This window comes from Citrus sinensis, chromosome 8 (genome assembly GCF_022201045.2).
Source record: "Citrus sinensis cultivar Valencia sweet orange chromosome 8, DVS_A1.0, whole genome shotgun sequence".
Taxonomy (NCBI): Eukaryota; Viridiplantae; Streptophyta; class Magnoliopsida; order Sapindales; family Rutaceae; genus Citrus; species Citrus sinensis.
Window position 1 is genome coordinate 18,891,833 of NC_068563.1, and position 20,811 is coordinate 18,912,643.

A 20,811-nucleotide genomic window follows, 5' to 3' on the forward strand; every position below is an offset into this window, starting at 1 on the left:
TTTCTAATTCATAGTAATTCAAATGAATTTCTTTTTCCCAAAAATTCACTATGAATTATGTATCATATATCTTATATAATTACTCAAATTAATATTTGTAAAGCAAATAAACTTTTCGTTGATTTGTATATTCTAAAAATAATGTAAATTTGTCATAATTATTTTCTAAAAGTGAGATCGAAATATTCCTAATTAATCAACTACATCAATTACAACAATAGAAAGTGGGTCATCCTTCTTATAATTATTTTTATTATTTACTTTAAGATAAAATTTATTTAACTATTTGATCCTAATATTATGAAACGATCAAACTATCTTAAGAAACATAAACTCTTATTTTTAATAATTTAGGTATTTAATGTTAGAGTCATTCTAGGGATGGCAATGGGTGGGGTAGGGGTAGGGAGGTCTATTCCATTCCCGACCCCATTAAAAATCTTACCTTTATTCTCCACCCAATTCCCTAATAAAATTAGTGGGGTGAGGATGGAGAATCCCCATTTAGAGAACGATTTCTCCATTCTCATCCCACTAAATTTATTGGAGAATTAGGTGGGGATGGAGAATCCCCACTTAGGGAACGATTTCTCCATCCTCACCCTCATTCTCTATTTATTTATTTTATAGTAGATATGGATACATAATTTCAATAAATAAAAAATTAAAAGTTTAAAAAAATCATTACCACATTATAAAATATTTAAATTATTTAAAAAAAACTCCAAATATTTGAAATAATATCTTGAAAAGATATCAAAATTGAAAAATGTTTAAAGAAAGCAGTATTTTTAAGAGAAAAAAAATAACAATGTTTTAGGTTGAATAAAAATTATATTGTAGGGTTTTTTTTAGTTATATCTCATTTATGTCAAATAAAAATAAAATTTATTAACTAACATTGTAACTGATGAAACAAAAATTATTAAATAAAAATTAGAAAAAAAATATTTATATATAATGGGGATTGGGGTGGGGTGGGTCGGGAGTATAAAATCAAACTCCACTCCATTTAGAATTTAGGGATTATTTTCCCTCTATTTCCCCACCCCATTCCCAAATATTATTCAAAATTCACCCTATTTGAGGTGGAGCCCCATGGGACTCCAAGCTCATATAAGATTTTGTCATCCCTAAGTTATTCTCTAGTGTGGATATTCGTATTCATTAAAAATGTGGATTTAAAATTTTACAACATTGTAAAAGTGTTTAATAATATTATAACTCTAAATCCACATTTTTTAAATACGAACTTCTGTACCAAAGAATGATTATTCAATATTATGAAAATAAATATCAAGTTTCTTCTTTATGTGAATTTATTATAATTATTTCGTGGGAGTTTGGTGGATTTACAAGATTTTGGGTGGAAATTACTCAATAATTTAGTTACGTAGTTATGTGATAAAAAATTAAAGTTAGGGTAATTGTGTGCACTTTTGCTATAAAACATAAATTGAGTGGTTGACTGATGATTACCCTACATGGGATCAGGTTACGGTGCAACTGTGGCATCATGCCATAGTTGCATCTAGTCGTTGGATATAGTTAGATTAATGGGGTCCACTGACATCCAACGGTTAGATGCAACTGTGGCACGGTGCCACAGTTGCACCTAAGGTTCCCCCTACATGGACGAAATTGTATATGTTTTAATATTTTATAATATTATTTTTGCTTGTATTAGATTAATAATATTTTGTATTTATTATTTACCTTTATTAATAAAAAAATTGTTACCTGGAAATTGTAATATTATTGACCTTTATATATATATATATGGTTTTAAAAATTAAATAAAAGAATCTAACAACAATTTTTAGACTCTTTTCAGAATCACTGCTTGCGCTTTACCTGCTGCAGGCCTGCAGCATGAATATTTACGTAGCCATCTCAGCCACCATCGCCCTCGCTCTTTCAATCTTCTCATTTCCTCTTCTCAACAACTTTTGTGAGCATCAAATCAATTAATTTTCCACTTTATTATATATCTCAAGATTTTTTTTTTTTTTTGAATTTTTTTTCTTTTGGTTTTTCTGGTTACATAGATTTGCTGAAATTGACACCAGCAACAACAACAACAACAACAACAAACTTAGAAGCCGACTTAGTTGTAACCAATGGAGTTATATTCACGGGTGATGACTCTCTGCTGTTTGCTGATTCCATGGCCATAAAAAACGGCAGGATTGTCAGCGTTGGCAATTACTCTGCTGTTCAGCAATTGGCTGCTGATGGAACAAACGTGTTGAATCTTCAAGGGAAAGTTGTGGTTCCTGGCTTTATCGATTCTCATGTTCACTTCATCCCTGGAGGACTTCAGGTTTCTGCTTTCTTGTTATTTCTCTGAATAAAAATTTTATTTGTGCACCAATTGACGTGTCTGATGATGGGGTCTTTTAGTGCCATATAATGACTAGTTACTAAACTTTATCATTTCTTATCCAAGTGGTGAATTTCTATGGATGATACACTACTCGGGATACGGGCTTTTTACTATCCCAACTTTGTAAGCGTTTGACTGCTAATTTGCTTTTAAGGCACATAGCTAGACGGTTAGTCAATAGGGTATTTACTTCTAATGCACCTATCATTCGATTTGTATTTTGTAATATAATTTTTTGCAGTTGTGCTTATAAAATTAAGTGGAGCCTTGACGGTTGTATAAATACCCTACTTTTGGTAGTGATTTTGGAATCATCGAAAGCAGTATTATAAAGTAAAATTAAAAAGAAAATTTTTTTTTTGTTGTGTCTTAAAGTGTTTGCTTGATACAGATAGAAGTGCTTTTTGGTATTAGAAAAAACTTAATGAGTTCTCTTGACATAAGTAATTGATTGATGCTTTATTGAAATGGGCTTTTTGTATAAGAAAGTATCTTGCTATAAAGCGTTTTAGATGGTTTTGGGGGATGTGCTTTTGCTCATAACGGTTTGCTATAAAAGTACTCTCTCAAGCTGTCAAGCATGATGCAAATTTATTTGTAACCTTATCTCAAAAATATTCTTTCCACTGTTTTTTTATCAACTGGATGAAGTTTGATTGATAGTGACTAACGTGTTTGTTATGCTCAAGATTGAAAAGTTTAGATAGATCATACATGCTTCAATGTTTAACTAGTAACAATGTTGTTGCAAATCCTATTAATTTGGGTGTCAATTTGAGTCTTATTGTGAGCTTTGGAGACTATACTTTGGGGCCCAATTTGTGAAATATAGTTGAAGTGATGAGTAAACATCATCTTTGCATGTTAGATGGTGTCCTTTGATTAAAAGTTCTGGCTTTACTCTCTGTTTCAATGCTTAAGTTATTGTATGTTTAAGCTGTTGTTACCCATACATTGGCCTGAAATTCTAACAATGAAAACAGATGGCGCGGGTGAAATTGCGAGGTGTTAGTCACAAGGATGAATTTGTGAGAAGGGTCAAAGAAGCAGTGAAAAGTAGTTCTCGCGCTCCTTTGTTCTAATATTATAATTTTTAGACATGATGGATATTATTCTTTTCCAAATAACATAAATAGTTACTTGGTGTTCTGTTTGGATGTATTTTGTTGTAAGTTTAAAAGTTAAGTTTTGTTTTGACTGCTTTCCCTGAATAGGATATGAAAAGTTTGTTTCAGCCGTAACAGGTACTTAAGGAGAGTTGAATCTTCAATAGATAGATTGGTGGTATTATTTTGTGTCTTCTTTATGTTTTATCATCATTTTGGATGCCTAAACTGATTCCTAGGATGAGAATAAAGTATCAATAACAGTACCCTGAGTTTGAAAACTTTAAAATAGTTCTGCCTCAATGACATACAAATTATCACTTGTTAATCGATTGCTTACTCCACTGAGCACAGCACTGGTTGTGAAGAGTGAAACATTATCAGCTAGTGACAGAATCAAATTTATGATAGTTCTATACAGTTTCTTTGCATTACATTGCTTGCTTTAGGCAGCATCACATTTTATGGAAGTGGATACTGTTGTCCAAATATATGCAGACTCGAAAAAGGGCTCCTGGATTTTGGGGGGTGGATGGAACAATGATCTCTGGGGAGGAGACCTGCCAATGGCATCGTGGATTGATGATATTACACCTCACAATCCAGTAAGAAATCCTAAGCTATTTGAAATTGGTGCATTTAAGAGGATTGGGATTCACAGTTTTAGTGCATAGTTCTGCAGGTTTGGTTATCAAGGATGGATGGTCATATGGGCTTGGCCAATTCAGTGGCCCTACAGCTTGTTGGGATTACTAATTTATCTGAAGATCCAAATGGTGGAACTATAATGAAGACATCTAGTGGAGGTAACTTTTGGTTTTGATAAAATTCTGAAATGATTTAAACTTGCAATATCTTTATTTATGCTTTGGTATGCCACATTACTAATTAAACAGAACAGGAGAGATGAATGGATGTAATATCTATTTATGTATCTAGATTTTAAATGATGTCAGAAGGCAGGGTGGCCACCTCTCTCTGTCTTTGCTCCCTCACGTGTGTGTGTGTGATATTTGGTAAGATGTTTCAATGACAATATTATTATGATTCAAAGAACTACCTGTAATTTGATAAGGTTCACTTCTGACAGTGCTTTAAGCAGGACTATAATCATTTATGTGATGGTAGAGGCTTTAAGTTGAATGTTTGGGTTGCTCTGCTTGGTTGACTGTCAAGTTTTGAGCCTAGGTTGTGCAGAACCTGTCAGAGCACCTTAAAATTTACCATAAGTTTTCTTGTTCAAGTGATGACTAGATTAATACATAAATCAGATTGTAAATGCAATCAAAGAGAGGAATTTAGAAAGATAGGATTAGCCGTACGTTTGAAGATAGAATGGACATATTATTGCTTCTTTATAGGCCTCAAATTCTGGGGCTTTCTGAATTGCTTCATTTACCTTCATTTAAATTGTCGTGGGTCTTGGTCATGTTTGTATATGTTGCGACTTTTTTCAAACTCAGTATTAGTATTTTTTTTTTTTTAAACTAGTGCATATAGGAATATAGAATGGAGTAGATTTTTTTTGGTGGCCTTTTGCATAGACTTTTGTTGGGGCTGGTTTTGGCACTTTTCTGGGCCTCTAGTTACAAAACTGTTGGGTTGTTTTACAGAACTCGTGGATCGTAGCTTTCCAAATCAATGATGAGATTTAAATTTGTTTTTTATATATGAACTTAGTACTAAAATGACTTCTACCAATACTGAAAGTTGCTTGACTTGTTTGTTACTGTAAATCCAAGCCAACTAGTATTCAAGTAAGTGTACAACACATTTCCCCAGGCCAGAATTAGTTAGTTTTCTGGTTAGAAAAATGAGGATCTATATAGAATATCAAGATTTTACTTAGGTATCAAGTTGAGGTTCATTCTAGTTCCACAAACTGGGTTCAACCTTTTAATTTAAACCCCTTTTCAGAATTTTATTTTTTTATAGAGCCCCTTCTTTTTGGTCTCCTTCAAATTGTTCAGCTCTGCAAAGTATCTTTAATGTTGCTTTTCAATTGTTTACATTTTGAGAATTAGGAAACTACATCAATTTATGAATAAAAAGTCGGGTCAATATCCTACTGGAGGTATAGTAGTTAATGGTACCTAGAATCCTGTACATAAGTTGTATGATGTGATTTTTCTAATTTGATTATTTTTTATTTTTAAACGCTAATATTGACTAAGTAAGTCTTCAGACCCTAATCCTAATAGTTATATCTGCATATGAATCTGAATTTTGTTAAGGTTCTGTATTTGTTAAGTTATTGAGGTAGTATAAGTCACAACATTGACCTCATGCAGAACCTACTGGACTGCTGATTGATGCTGCAATGAAGCTTATTCTCCCATGGATTCCAGAGGTATCGGTCGATGAAAGAAGGGAAGCATTACTTAGAGCTAGCAATCTCGCCCTGTCGAGGGGAGTGACAACTGTTGTTGATTTTGGAAGATATTATCCCGGGGAATCAGTTCAACTCTCCTGGGAAGATTTTGCAGGTTGCACCAAACTTATGACTTGGAATTCTTGAGTGTCCTGCAGAAGTCAACTTTTTCATTGCATTTAATGGTTTGGGCATCACTTGAATGTAGAATTCATGTAGACTAGAGTTCGTTGTCATAAATGTTTCAACAAAACCTCAATAATTCATGCTACTGCTTTGAGAAAACTCAATGGATTAAGTTCAAGTGCCATCCATACATTATTAAATAAATTCAGATCCGGTCCAGGGATATGACTGCAACCCTTCTTGACCATCTAGTTTAATCAAATAAGAATTAAAGTTGATAAGATCTTTCCAAAAATTGAAATTTCTGCACCGATCCTAAATGGAATCTTTTAACATTGTGTTATTATTTTCTGAACTTTTAGTTACTTGGTCCTTCTCTTCCTGATTTTTAACAGATGTCTACCAATGGGCGTCTTATTCGGAGAAGATGAAGATCAGGGTTTGCTTGTTCTTTCCACTGGAGACATGGTCAAGTTTAGCTGTATGACTTCTACAAAATTTTTGAGATATAGCTATTTGATTATTTTGTATTTTTCTAATTTTTTCAAAGCAGAAGTTCATCATGTCTGTTCCCTAAATAAGATTAACGAATACATTTGAAAAATAATAAAACAAAATGCATCACGAACCTAGCTGAGGAAGTACCTGCATGGTAACACTGGTTTTGTATTTGATTAGTAAAAGATGATGGTTATTTGCTGGATTCAGATTCTACTGGTTCTCAATTAAATTGTAGTTTGATATGCTTTAGCTTGATAGAAATTGTAGTGGACAAAATAAGTGTAGCTTAGTGATTAGGCTTTTCTGCCATCTTACCCTTCAGTATGCAAAAGTAATGAACCATACATTACTTTTCTAGTGTGCATGTGCTTCTGCTATTCTTTTACTTACAACAGTGCATGACATACTTTGGCATTGCTGTTTTTCATGTCGTGATTGCCTTACTTGATCTAGCTGACAGCTCAAGTTAATCTTTCTTTTCCTCTATCTGCCTATCTATCTGTCTATTTATCTATCTACCTATATATATATATATCTATAATCACTTATATATGAATTTATCTTCTCAGGATCTTATTAACAAAACAGGTCATGTCCTAAGTGATTGGGTTTACTTGGGCGGTGTGAAGGCTTTTGCTGATGGATCTTTAGGTTCTAATAGTGCTCTCTTTCATGAGGTTAGATGTAACAGCCTTTTTTTTTTTTTTTGCGTTTACTGAATATTAGTAATTTGGAATTTTTTTTTATTTCATTTCTTATATTGCATTCATTTATTGAAGTTTAAAACTTCTTCCTGTGCTGCCTATCATTTCAGCACAATTTATAGTTCAGAATAAGCTCTTTCAAACTAAAAGCATCAATCCAGAGAACCTTCTTGCTGAAAACAAACCAGTGGCCGAGAAGTAGCAGAGGCTAAGAATAAACTTTAGAGTATAAGCATCAATAATGTCGTTCTTTATTGGGATATTATCAGTACCACTTAATGTTTTCTGACATATCAATTCACCACCAAAATTTTCTGATTATCATTTTACCACCAAATCCTTAACTCCATTAATAAATTTCTAATGTCACATGGGTATTTTAGGAATTTCACAAGGTATAATATTTACAATTTTATCAATTAGTTATTTTATATATAAAAAATAATCAGTTGGTAAAAATATTATTTCTTTTTACGTAATTAATTTTTTATTTTTTTAATTTAAAGTTTAGGGATAAAATAGACTTTTAGTATAATTTCTATTAAAAATTCTATTAACGGTTTGGTAGTAAAATGATAAAAACTGAAACATTAAGTAGGAAAAAGTAATTGTCAGAAAACTTTGGTGGTAAAGTGATATGTCAGAAACTATTAAGTGGTAAAATGATAATATCCCTTCTTTATTTTAACTCTTAGTTTGTTGTGAAAAGAAGGTGTAGTCAGTTGTTTAAAAACCAGAAAATTTTGCGTTTCCCTGCATCTCTAAATAAACCCTGTCATTAATTTTCCTTAGATCAATGGTAAAAGCTATTTTAAAATGAATCTTAAGCTCTGAATCTGAATTTTTCCCCCTGCTTCATAGTAATTAACAGTAGGTAATTATTTAATAAGTATTATAAACTATGTCCTTATTCAATATAATGTGAAAATGTCTTTATTTAATAAAATGTGAAAATCAAGACTCTAGATGATAAAATGCTGTACACTTATCATAGTGATAAAATAGAACTGATGTCACCAAGTGGGAGCAAAATATGAGCTGAAAAGAAATGATAAGAAAAATATAATAACCCTGTTCCATTTGTGAATTAGAGCAGATGTTATATCACCACAGAAATTTAACATATGAGTTCAATTTTTTATTTCAGGGGACATAAGTCCCTCCTGAATTAAGTGATAGATTTTTTTTTTTTTTCTGTTCTTAATCTTACTGACCGAGGGCCAAAAAGTTTTGCTAATGCAAGGTGTAGATTAAAATATTTGCATGAGATTTTGTAATTCAAAATTTAATATAATAATGGAACATCATCATGATTTTAAAGGAGAAAGTGTATTGTGAAATTAAGTTTTTAGTATTAACACGTTAGTAAAATTAACTCCCTTCCAAAGGTTGATATGAGGGCTTTCAAACCCTTGATTTCTTGCTTGCTTCCACAAGAGGCCAAACCAACTAGGCTGTCCTCCCTTTGGGACACATGTGCATCTATTTTACTAAGATAAATATAGGTTTCTATTTCTGTAGCCATATGCCGATGAGCCTCATAATTATGGCCTACAAGTAATGGAACTAGAAAGTCTTTTGAGCATGACCATGGCATCGGATAAATCTGGGCTTCAGGTATTTCCTTGACTTCTTGTAGATCCCTACTCAAAACACACACATACAAGTCTGTCAATCGTACTTTGCAGTTCAATTAATGGCTTTATTGTTAATTCTTGCAGGTTGCTATTCATGCTATAGGTGATAGAGCAAATGATTTGGTTCTGGATATGTACAAATCAGTTGTTGTAACAACTGGAAAGAGAGACCAAAGATTTAGGGTAAAGTTTGTTGGTACTACATGAAAAGACAGATCAGTAATTGTTCAGTGTTTATGATTTTCATATTATAGGATGACAAACTTGTGTTTGAAAATGCTAATATTTATTCATCAATATAGTACTTATGCATCAATATTTTTCATGATTGGAACAATTTTTTTCAGATTGAGCACGCCCAACATCTAGCTTCCGGAACAGCTGCCCGATTCGGCGATCAAGGGATTGTTGCTTCAATGCAGGTTTGGACTACCTTTTGGCAGTCAATTGTTAATCCCTTGCTTATCTCTACTGATGTTTGGAATTTTAGGTACACGGTTTGGCCTATCCATATCATTGCTGTTCTTGTTTCTATCTTTGACGGGCTATTTTGTTATATGTTGGTTACATGTAGACCCAGAAACAATTTTTCATATATCTTTACAATCTTTATGAAAAGAATTTAAAAAAGAAACCGTAGATGCATAATTTACCCCGACAGTGTGTGGCTTTTCGTGTCACTCTGATGAATGATGTTTCCCCTTGTTTTGTGTTTATGTTCATCCTTCTGTAAATAAAAATATTTATGATGATAACATGAAGTAATGCCAATTCTGAACAGCCACAGCACCTTTTAGATGATGCTGATTCTGCAAGAAAAAAGCTGGGAGTGGATAGGGCTGAAAGAGAATCTTACTTGTTTCAGTCACTTTTAGCTAACAATGCACTATTGGCACTAGGATCTGACTGGCCAGTATGTATAATATAGCTGACTATGATATTTGTTTTTAACTTGTGGTTTAGGATGCATAACCTTGGATAATATAAATAACCGTTGTTATTTTTAGGTTGCAGATATCAATCCTTTATTTGCTATCAGGACAGCAATGAAAAGAATACCTCCTGGTTGGGACAATGCTTGGATTCCATCAGAGAGAATTTCATTCACTGATGCTTTGATTGCGTAAGAATTTTGAAATACATATTATTGAGATGTTACTTCTTCATTTGCTTCATGCTTGTACTTCAGTTTTACATATTTGAAGCCTTGGGAAGTTGTTTGCATATGTTATGAAATGGGAAACTTTGGGAAGTTGCAAACACTATTGTGTTTTTAATCTCATTTCTTGTTTCTTGGTTAAAATTTTGGGATGAAAAGAGATAACAAGTGGTGAAAAGAAATACGAGGCTCAAGTTTAGGGTACTCTGTGCACGAAATCAATTGTAAACCCACGTTTTCCTGTTGATTGCCTGGTTCTTTCTGCTATACTCCTATCGTTTTCTCTTTTCACCACTTTTATGTTATTACTACTGCGCTTTCCTTTGTTTCAACTTATTGTTTCTGTCATCATTAGTTTAGTTCCAGCTGCTAACAGTTTTGGCATGATAGGCATACTCTTTCGGCTGCAGCGTGCATGCTTTCTTGAAAATGTTTCTGTCATCATTAGTTTAGTTCCAGCTGCTAACAGTTTTGGCATGACAGGCATACTCTTTCGGCTGCTCGTGCATGCTTTCTTGAAAATGATGTGGGATCATTGTCTCCTGGGAAAATTGCAGATTTTGTCATCTTGTCCACATTTTCATGGGAAGACTTTGCAGCCGAAGTGTCAGCATCTATTGAAGCAACTTACGTCTCTGGTGTACAAGCCTATCCTTAAAAGCATGAAATTTTCCCAATATAGCAAATATCGAAGAGAGAATAGGTTCACCCTTTGATCGATTTGAATATGAAGCATAAGTATGTGTAAATTACATATTTGTAGGATGAATAGGCGCAAAATGTATTTGCTAGTTACATGAACTTGCATGTAATGCTATCAGCTATATATACTAAATTGGTATTTGCTTCTACTCTACTCTCAATATTTTGAAAAACTCATAGTCCAATCTCATCTGTTAGTTTTTTTATTAATTTAACCATTGATCACTCTCACCATATGAAAATATAATTATACCCTTAATTTATATGATTAAATGATTGAAAAACGCATTTTAGTTTAAAAATTACTTATTTAGTATATAATAAGTAATTTAAATATGTAATAAACATATATTAATTTACTAATAATATCAATCCATTTTTTTGGGGAAACAACATAAAATCTATCTAGCTGACAATAAATGATTTAAATAGGTTTAAAAAAAATATTGATTCACCAATAATATTTGTTGATAAATTAGAAGTAATTGATAAGGATTTGTTTGTTAGAGATTTGGATAAAATCCTAAGATGTAGGGATGAGATAAGTTAGTTCCTAAGTATAGGATTAATCCTTTATTTTTCCCTATTTAAGTTGTTTGTTTTCTCTATTTTTTAATGAATTGAATAAGAGAATTTTTCCTCCTTCCTCGGTAAAATCTACATGGTATTAGAGCCTAGGGTTTGATCATGAATTTTAAGGCCGCCATGGTTGGCTCTAGTTCAACCTCTTTGGATGGCAGCAGTAGTAGAACTTCATCGGAAGAAGTTTCTCAGCCACTTCCGGCTGTTTCTCTTTCTGAAAATTCTCTTCAAATTACCATTCACAAATTGAATGGAAAGAATTATTTTGAATGGTCTCAGTCTGTTCGTTTAGTGATTGATGGTAAAGGGAAACTAGGGTACTTGAATGGCGAGGTAACACCACCAGCCACTAATGATCCAAAATACAGGCAGTGGCGTTCAGAGAATTCAATGGTTACTGCATGGCTGATCAACTCAATGGATTCTATTATTGGAAAAACCTTCATGTACTTCAAGACTGCTCGTGATGTCTGGGAAGCAGTTCGGGAAACCTACTCAGATTTGGAAAATCAATCACAATTGTATGAATTAAACACCCGTATGTGAAAGATGGAGCAAGGTAATCGTGATGTAACAGCTTATTATAATGATATGGTGGCTGTTTGGCAGTAATTGGACTTGTTTGAAGATGAACAATGGGAAAATTCTAATGACAGTGCTCGATACAAAAAGAAAGTTGAAAGAGGTAGGGTATTTGTTTTCTTGGCTGGTTTGAACAAAGAACTTGATGAGGTTCGAGGACGTATACTAGGGAAAAAACCTTTGCCAACTATTAGAGAAGTTTTCTCAGAAGTGCGCAGAGAAGAAGCACGACAGCAAGTGATGTTGAAGAATAACGATGAACCAAAAATAAATAGTGAAGGATCTGCTCTTGTGACCCACGGTACAGACTCAGGGGGAAAGCAGAAGCCCTGGTGTGACTATTGTCGAAAGCCGTGGCATACTCGAGAAAGTTGCTGGAAGTTGCATGGGAAACCAAAGAAAAAAACAGGCAGCGACACCAAGTCAGGGGGAGATGTTCGCGCATTTCAAGCTAGCAGCACAGATCCAGGGCAGCAATTATACTCAGAGTCTCTTCCTTTTACCAAGGAACAGATAGAGCATCTATATAAAATGTTTCAGTCTCAATCCTTAGAAAAATCTAACCCATCTTGTTCTCTAGCACAGTCAGGTAATTCTTTCATTGCAGCCCTAGCTTGTACTAAGTTTCATGGCTCATGGATCTTAGATTCAGGTGCTACTGATCATATGACCGGTAATTCGCAGCTCTTTTCCTCATATATACCTTGTGCAGGAAATCAAAAGGTTAAAATTGCAAATGGTTCCTTAGCTACTGTTGCTGGAAAAGGAATAATTACTATTTCTCCTTCTCTAGTCCTTAAGAATGTTTTGCACATCCCACATTTGTCTTATAATCTTTTATCTATTAGTAAATTAAATTTTGATCACAACTGTCAAGTTATTTTTCAATCTTCCTGTTGTAAATTTCAGGATTTAACCTCGGGGAAGATGATTGGGGGTGCTAAAATGGGTGGTGGACTCTACTTCTTTAATAACGGATCAACCTATGGAAGGCAAAATCTGCAGACTTGTTTTAATTCTATCTCTGTTGTTAATGACAGTAATATTATGTTATGGCATTATCGATTAGGACATCCAAATTTTCAATATTTAAAGCTTTTGTTACCCAAGTTATTCATGAATAAAAATCCTTATGGTTTTCGATGTGAATCTTGTGAATTAGCTAAACATCATCAGGCTATTTTTCAATCTCAACCATATAAAAAATCAAAACCATTTACCATGATTCATAGTGATGTTTGGGGTCCTTCTAGAGTGCCAACTTTTTCTGTAAAGTGCTGGTTTATTCTTTTTATTGATGATCAGACTAGAGTCACTTGGGTCTTTCTTTTAAAATAAAAATCTGATGCTGAAACTGTGTTTATAAATTTTTATAATATGGTTCAGACACAATTTCAGACTCAGATTAAAATTTTTCGAAGTGATAATGGAAAAAAGTTTTTTAACAAAGTGTTAGGGAATTTTTTTTGCTAAAAAGGGAATTGTTCACCAAAGTTCTTGTAATAATACACCTCAACAGAATGGGGTGGCTGAAAGAAAAAATAGACATCTCCTTGAAGTTGTTAGAGCTATTAGTTTTGCGACTAAGGTTCATAAATACCTTTGGGGAGAAGCAGTGTTAACAGCCATTTATTTGATTAATAGACTGCCTACGAGAATTTTGGACTTTAAAATACCAATTAAAGTTTTAAGTGAATGGCTTCCCACAACTCGGCTAACAACTGATATTCCCTTTAAAATTTTTGGAAGTGTGGCTTTTATTCATAATCATGATACTAAACGTTCAAAACTTGATCCAAAGGCACATAAATGTATTTTTGTAGGCTATCCTACAAATCAAAGAGGTTATAAATGTTTTGATCCAATTCTGAAAAAAAATGTTTGTGTCTATGATGTCACTTTTTTTGAAGGACAATTATACTACAACAATTTCCATCTTCAGGGGGAGAGCACTAGTGAAGATGATTTTTTAAATAATTTTGATTTAACTTTTGAGTTTGTTCAGGATGATGATGTTTCTTACAAACAGTCACCGAAAGAAAATGGGATGGGAAACACAAAATCTGTAGAAACAAATGAACTAAATGTTGAAAATATTGAATCCACAACTGAACAACCTTTGGTAATTCCATCTCAAAATTAAAATACTGAAACAACTGAGATGTGTACAAAACGGTTTAAAGGTCTTGTATATTCAAAGGAACATCTAGCACAAAAAAGAGCCACTATCCCACAGCACTATCAAGAATCTGACCAGAGGTTGGATCATGAAGTTTGTGACGATTCTTCAAAAATCCCTGAAAACAATCCTCCAAGTAATTATGAGTCAAATTCTTCTAGTCAGCTTGATCTTCCCATTGCTCTTAGAAAAAGGTATTAGGTCTTGTACAAAACATCCTTTGTCAAATTTTATATCTTACAAAAATATTTCTTCATCATATTGTGCTTTTATTTCAAAAGTGTCCAGTGTGGTTATTCCTAAAAGTGTCTATGAGGCTCTAAATGTTCCTGAGTGGAAAGAAGCTATGCTTGAGGAGATGAGAGCACTGGAGAAGAATGCTACTTGGGAGAAAGTGGATCTGCCGGATGGGAAGACAACTGTCGGCTGTAAATGGGTGTTTACTGTGAAGTACAATTCAGATGGATCTTTGGAAAGGTACAAGGCTAGACTTGTAGCCAAAGGTTTAACTCAGACATACAGAGTAGACTACTTTGAGACTTTCTCTCCAGTGACAAAGCTAAATACAGTTAGAGTACTCTTGTCTATTGCAGCTAATCTTGATTGGCCTATGAATTAGCTGGATGTGAAGAATGCTTTTTTGAATGGGGACTTAGAGGAGGAAGTCTATATGGAAATTTGGAACCAAGGTTTGTAAGCTAAAAAGGTCTTTATACGACCTTAAACAGTCTCCCAGAGCTTGGTTTGAGAGGTTCACAAATTTTGTTAAAAGCCAAGGATATGATTAAGGGCAATCTGATCATACACTGTTCACAAAGAGATCTATTGAAGATAAAATTTCTATTCTTATTGTCTATGTAGATGATATAATTTTAACTAGAGATGATATAGTAGAAATGAGTAGATTGAAACAAAACCTAGCCAAGGAGTTTGAGATTAAAGATTTAGGCCAACTAAAATACTTTCTTGGAATGGAAGTGGCAAGATCAAAGAAGGGCATTGTTGTCTCACAACGGCAGTATATTCTTGATCTCTTGAAAGAAACTGGGATGAGTGGTTGCAAACCTTCTGACACTCCAATAGAAGCCAACTCTAAGCTTGGGGAAGTAAAAAATGGTTTTCCAGTAGACAATGGGAGATATCAAAGACTAGTTGGGAGACTAATTTACTTGTCACATACTCGTCCAGACATTGCTTTCGTTGTAAGTATGGTAAGCCAATTTATGTATTCCCCATATGAAGAACATCTTGAAGCTATATACCGAATCCTTCATTATCTGAAAAGCACACCAAGAAAAGGACTCTTTTTCAAGAAAAATGATGCTGATTGGGCAGGTCCAGTCACTGATAAAAAGTCAACTTCGGGGTACTGTACATTTCTATGGGGTAATTTAGTCACGTGGAGAAGGAAGAAGCAAAATGTTGTTGCTAGAAGTAGTGCAGAGGCTGAAGTCAGATCAATGGCGCAAGGAGTATGTGAGATTCTTTGGCTAAAAAGGGTTCTAGAAGAGCTTAAGAGGCCAGTGAGTTTGCCTATGAAGTTCTATTGTGATAACAAGGCAGCTATCAACATTGCTCATAATCCTGCTCTACATGACAGGACGAAACATGTTGAGATTGACAGGCACTTTATAACAGAAAAGCTTAAAGAATGAATAATTTGTACTCCATTTGTACCGACCACACAACAAGTTGCAGATATTTTAACTAAAGGCTTGCTGAGACAGCCATTTGAAGTTAAAGTTAGCAAGTTGGGCATGAAAAATATATTTGCACCAACTTAAGGGGGAGTGTTGATAAATTATAAGTAATTGATAAGGATTTGTTTGTTAGAGATTTGGATAAAATCCTAAGATTTAGGGATGAGATAAGTTAGTTCCTAAGTATATGATTAATCCTTTATTTTTCCCTATTTAAGTTGTTTGTTTTCTCTATTTTTTAATGAATTGAATAAGAGAATTTTTCCTCCTTCTTCCTCTGTAAAATCTACAATATTGGTAAATGACCAAATAATAACGTCAAAAATTTCATAATAATTAACTATGGTCTAGGACCCAAATGTAAATAATAGAAATATATACGATTTATATGCTAAATTTGAAGCCTCTAATATTTTTAATTTTCAGTAAATAAGTTGGACGGCAATGTAATTAGCCAAAAATGAGGTAGGATGCACCCAGGCACCATAGCGTCCACATTTCGGTTAAAACATATGTTATTTAAACCAATGTTTTCTTACAATTGTTTATGTACAGAAAAATACTTGTTTTCCACTAATTGTTTTAAGTAAAATATTTGAACATATTCTATTAATAAAATCATTTAAAAGTAATTAATTTAATGTCTTATAAGAAGGCTTCCTATTGAAATATTATTGAATCATCCTGAAATCTGTATTTAAGGTGTTACTACCCATAGTTAATTACTGATACAGTGCCATTACTGATTTGATTGAACAACTCACTATGTTAGGATGGCAGATATCTACAATCACTGTAGGGTTTGGTACCCTGAATTGATTTATTGACCAAATTACTGAGATTAATCTTTAAGAAATCTGTATTTAAGGGTATCCCTATTTTATGATGATGCTCCTGTTGTATTGAAATTTCTTTTCTAGCATTTGCATGAAGCTACTATCAAATCACCTGTTGGAACTTTCATCATTGTGAATGCAATCATAAAAGTTTTGTTTTTTTTGTCAATATTTGAGGGATCCCTACTGTATGGCAATATCCCTGTTTATTAAAAAAATTCCTCAAACTGCTTTGGATCACTTATTGGAAAATTTCATTCTCTACGTTGTGAGCCTATGACCATAGAATTTTGCTGCTTGGATCATATTTTATTACAAGATCCATTTTTATTGAAAAAGTTCTTTAATCATCTTCTTCAAGCTACTTTGGATCGCTTGTTGCAAATATAGTATTAAAAGCATAAAATTATACTCTAAATGATGCAATGTAGTTCTAGAAAAGAACGTACTTTAGTGAAATTGACGTAGCGAAAGAATAAAATAATGTAGTAGAGGGATAAAAGATGTAGGGTCATAGATAGTTAGGAATATTTTCAAAACTTCATTAATTCTTGAGAATATCGGAATAAAGAAATAATCTAAATCTATATTGATTTTAAGAATACATGCGGATCTAGGTGGTAAAAACTTGTTAACACCGCAAAATACCGAGAAATAACAAGACTAAAACTCAAACCAAGAGTTAATTCCAAAGAAGGCGTGGATGCGAATGGTAGCGACTGTGGTGGGCTTGGGGTAGCTAGGGTTTGACTGGACCTTGACTTTTTTTTTTCTTTAATGAAATAAAGCAAATCCCTTGACTTTTTTTAATGAAATAAAGCAAATCGAAAATAACAAAAGTAAAATGGTATGGATGGTTGTCACAACTACGAACAATTATGATCCAAGCTTTTAACTTTGATATTAAATTGATGCACCACAGTTTTACAAAAGAACGCTCTACAGTGAAATTGATATAGTGGAAGGATAAAATATTCCAGTGGAGGGATAAAAGATGTAGGGTGATAGATAGATGGGAAAATTTTCAATGCTCCATTGATTCTTGAGAATATCAGAATAAATAGAAAGGAATATTTTCAATACTCCATTGATTCTTGAGAATATCATAATAAAGAAATAAACTAAATTCATGTTAATTCTAAGAATACCCAGGAATTTAGGTGTTAAAATTTGTTGATTCCTCATAATGCCAAGAAATAATAAGACTCGAACTAATCAAGAGTTTATTTTAAGAAATAATGAATAACAAATAATCAAGGCATCTTTGTAAAAACTACAAAAGAAACTTATTTATATTAACTATATCTTATCTTAATTTGATTAGAAAACCTATTTTAATAAGACCAATACCTAAACTAGGAATGCAACTTAAATAAGCTATTCTCAAAAAATTAAACTCTAAATAGGCAACCAAATTAAATTAAATTGAAAATTAATTAAATTATTCCTAAATATTATAAATTTTGATCACTAAATTAGAAAGTTGTGATCGGACTCCCCCTTAATTAACTCTAATATTTTTTATTTGATGTAAAACTCTATTTATTTAGTCTCCTTCTAGTGAGATAGTCCTCATTTTATTAAAATAATAACCAAAATAAAAGATTAAAAAAGGAATTTTGATTTACTAAACCACAAATATCATTATACTGAAATTCAGATTTTCTCTACTCTTCAATTTGGTCTTCATTTTATTAAAATTATGGATTCTTTATTAGAAGATTATTATTATTATTCTTTTGCCTTTAATGTGTACAAGGAGAATGTAGAACAATTTAAAACAATTAGTCAGGCTAGCAAATCCCAACTAGTAAGTGTTACCAAACACTTTTGTAATTGAGCTTTGACGGTCTAGTTGCCACACAACTTTAAACAAACAAGACCTTGGTGAATAACAATTGATGCAATTATAAATCTACTTGTCCATTCATTTGTTAGACAGGATTTTGAAACACTTTTAATCTTGCTTAAATATTTGCTCTTGGAGGGAAATTGTGGCTGTTTATGAAGGTATTTTGTAACATCTGCACATTTTGAAAGTATTATGTAACACCTACATATTTTTGTACATAGTTTTAATTACTTGATTATATTGCTTTGGATGAAAAAAATTAAGTTTGCTTCATTTCATTTTAATTATTGAGTTATTTGCAATTCTAAAAGAAGAATTTAATTTTAAAAGATGAATAATTTTTAGGGATCTCCTCTGAGGTTTGGTTTGTTGAAATTTTAATAGAAAGTATGACCCTAATTACAGAGACATCCCCTGCCATTTGTACACAGTTTCGTATATAGTCAATATAAGAGGGTAAATTAGTAAAAGTGCATTTAAAATTAAAGTAAGCAAAGAACTGCTTTGAAGATGGGGGCAACTATAGTACATGCAAGTATCTCATACATGCATAAAAATTTATTGTTGGATTAAATAGAGTGGATCCAATGGCTGAGATTCATCTTAGTGTTAATAAATTTTTTTTGCAAGAAATGGAAACCTGTAAAACCGATAACTTGAAACTTTGGACTAATAAATATGAAACACATACTATTAATCTTAATATTAGGACCATTAAACTTGAAATCAAAGTAACTTGAAACTTTGGGCAATGAACATGAAACTTGGGTTCATTAACTTGAAACCCCGAAAATCATGCAATTAATGGACCGATAAATATGAAACACCTAACATTAACTTGATATTGGGACCATTAAACTTGAAACTAAAGGAATTTGAAACTTGGGACAATGAACATGAAAGTTAGGATCATTAACTTGCAACCTTGAAAATCCTGCAATTAATGGACCAATAAACACGAAACGCCTATCGTTAATTTGATATTGGGACCATTTAACTTGAAACTAAAGGAACTTGAAATTGAGGACAATGAACATGAAACTTGGGATCATTAACTTGCAACCTTGAAAATCCTGTAATTAATGGATCAATAAACACGAAACACCTACCGTTAACTTGATATTGGGACCATTAAGCTTGAAACCAAAGGAACTTGAAACTGAGAACAATGAACATGAAACTTGGGATCATTAATTTGCAACCCCGGAAATCATGCAATTAATGGGCCAATAAACACGAAACACCTATCGTTAACTTGATATTGGGACCATTAAGCTTAAAACCAAAAGAACTTGAAACTGAGGGCAATGAAAATGAAACTTGGGATCATTAACTTACAACCTTGGAAATCATGCAATTAATGGACCAATAAACACGAAACACCTATCATTAACTTGATACTGGGACCATTAAACTTGAAATCAAATGAACTTTAAAATGAGGGCAATGAACATGAAACTTGGAATCATTAACTTGCAACCCTGGAAATCATGCAATTAATAGACCAATAAACATGAAACACCTATCGTTAACTTGATACTGGGACCATTAAACTTGAAACCAAAGGAACTTCAAACTGTGGGCAATGAACATGAAACTTGGGATCATAAACTTGCAATCCTAAGAGTCATACAAATTATGGACCAATAAATATGAAACAACTACCATTAATCTTGATATTAGGACCATTAAACTTGAAACTAAAGTAACTTGAAACTTAGAGCAACGAACATGAAACTTGGGTTCATTAACTTGAAACCTTGAAAATCATGCAATTAATGCACCAATAAAAATGGAACACCGAGCATTAACTTGATATTGGGACCATTATACGTGAAACCAAAGAAACTTGAAAGTTAGGACAATGAACATGAAACTTGGGATCATTAATTTGCAACCCTGAAAATCCTATAATTAATAGACCAATAAACACGAAACACCTACCGTTAACTTGATATTGGGACCATTAAACTTGAAACCAAATGAAATTGAAATTGAGGGCAATGAGTGTGAAACTTGGGATCATTAACTTGCAATTATGAAAATCATGCAATTAATAGATCAACAAACATGAAATACCTACCATTAACTTGATACTAGTACCATTAAACTTAAAACTAATTTTTTATTATTATAAAACTGATTTTTTATTGTTATCTGGCCTTTATTATTAAAATAATTATTATTTTATTTATTATATTATTTCATAATTTTTAAATGGTTTAAGGAGCAACTGGTTGCTCTTTAACGTTGCCCCAAGTATTTTTTCCTTTTTTAAATGTTTGGCTGCCAAGTGGTAGCCAAACAATGGCAATCTTTTTTTTTTAAAAAAAATTTATTCCTTACATGTATGTGATACATGCATGTATTATAGCAAAGGCCTTTCAA

At 32.7% G+C, this 20,811-nt stretch overlaps 1 protein-coding gene across 7 annotated transcripts; it reads left to right on the plus strand.

Moving 5' to 3' along the window:
- Positions 1-1,787: 1,787 nt before the first annotated feature.
- On the plus strand, positions 1,788-10,841 carry LOC102606925 (protein LONG AFTER FAR-RED 3). 7 transcript variants are annotated; one of them, XM_006470804.4, is made up of 14 exons: positions 1,789-1,951; positions 2,049-2,323; positions 3,370-3,442; positions 3,991-4,097; positions 4,175-4,298; positions 5,784-5,978; positions 6,385-6,470; positions 7,060-7,167; positions 8,716-8,811; positions 8,916-9,014; positions 9,179-9,253; positions 9,613-9,744; positions 9,839-9,954; positions 10,474-10,841. In XM_006470804.4, exons 1-14 carry the CDS (start codon positions 1,873-1,875, stop codon positions 10,646-10,648), a joined length of 1,740 nt encoding a protein of 579 aa, XP_006470867.2. In that variant the 5' UTR covers positions 1,789-1,872; the 3' UTR covers positions 10,649-10,841. The 7 variants fall into 7 exon arrangements, with proteins under 7 accessions (XP_024952208.2, XP_006470867.2, XP_024952207.2 ...); XM_025096439.2 differs by lacking the exon at positions 10,474-10,841 and adding an exon at positions 10,381-10,450; XM_025096440.2 differs by lacking the exons at positions 9,613-9,744; positions 10,474-10,841 and adding an exon at positions 10,381-10,450 and having other exon boundaries at positions 1,788-1,951.
- Positions 10,842-20,811: the final 9,970 nt, after the last annotated feature.

Excerpts from the sequence above, each read along its gene's own strand:
- LOC102606925 (XM_006470804.4), top strand. The coding sequence starts at position 1,873 with ATGAATATTTACGTAGCCATCTCAGCCACCATCGCCCTCGCTCTTTCA. Across the intron at positions 8,812-8,915 it reads CGGATAAATCTGGGCTTCAG|GTTGCTATTCATGCTATAGG; the intron begins GTATTTCCTTGA and ends TAATTCTTGCAG. Across the intron at positions 9,254-9,612 it reads GGATTGTTGCTTCAATGCAG|CCACAGCACCTTTTAGATGA; the intron begins GTTTGGACTACC and ends AATTCTGAACAG.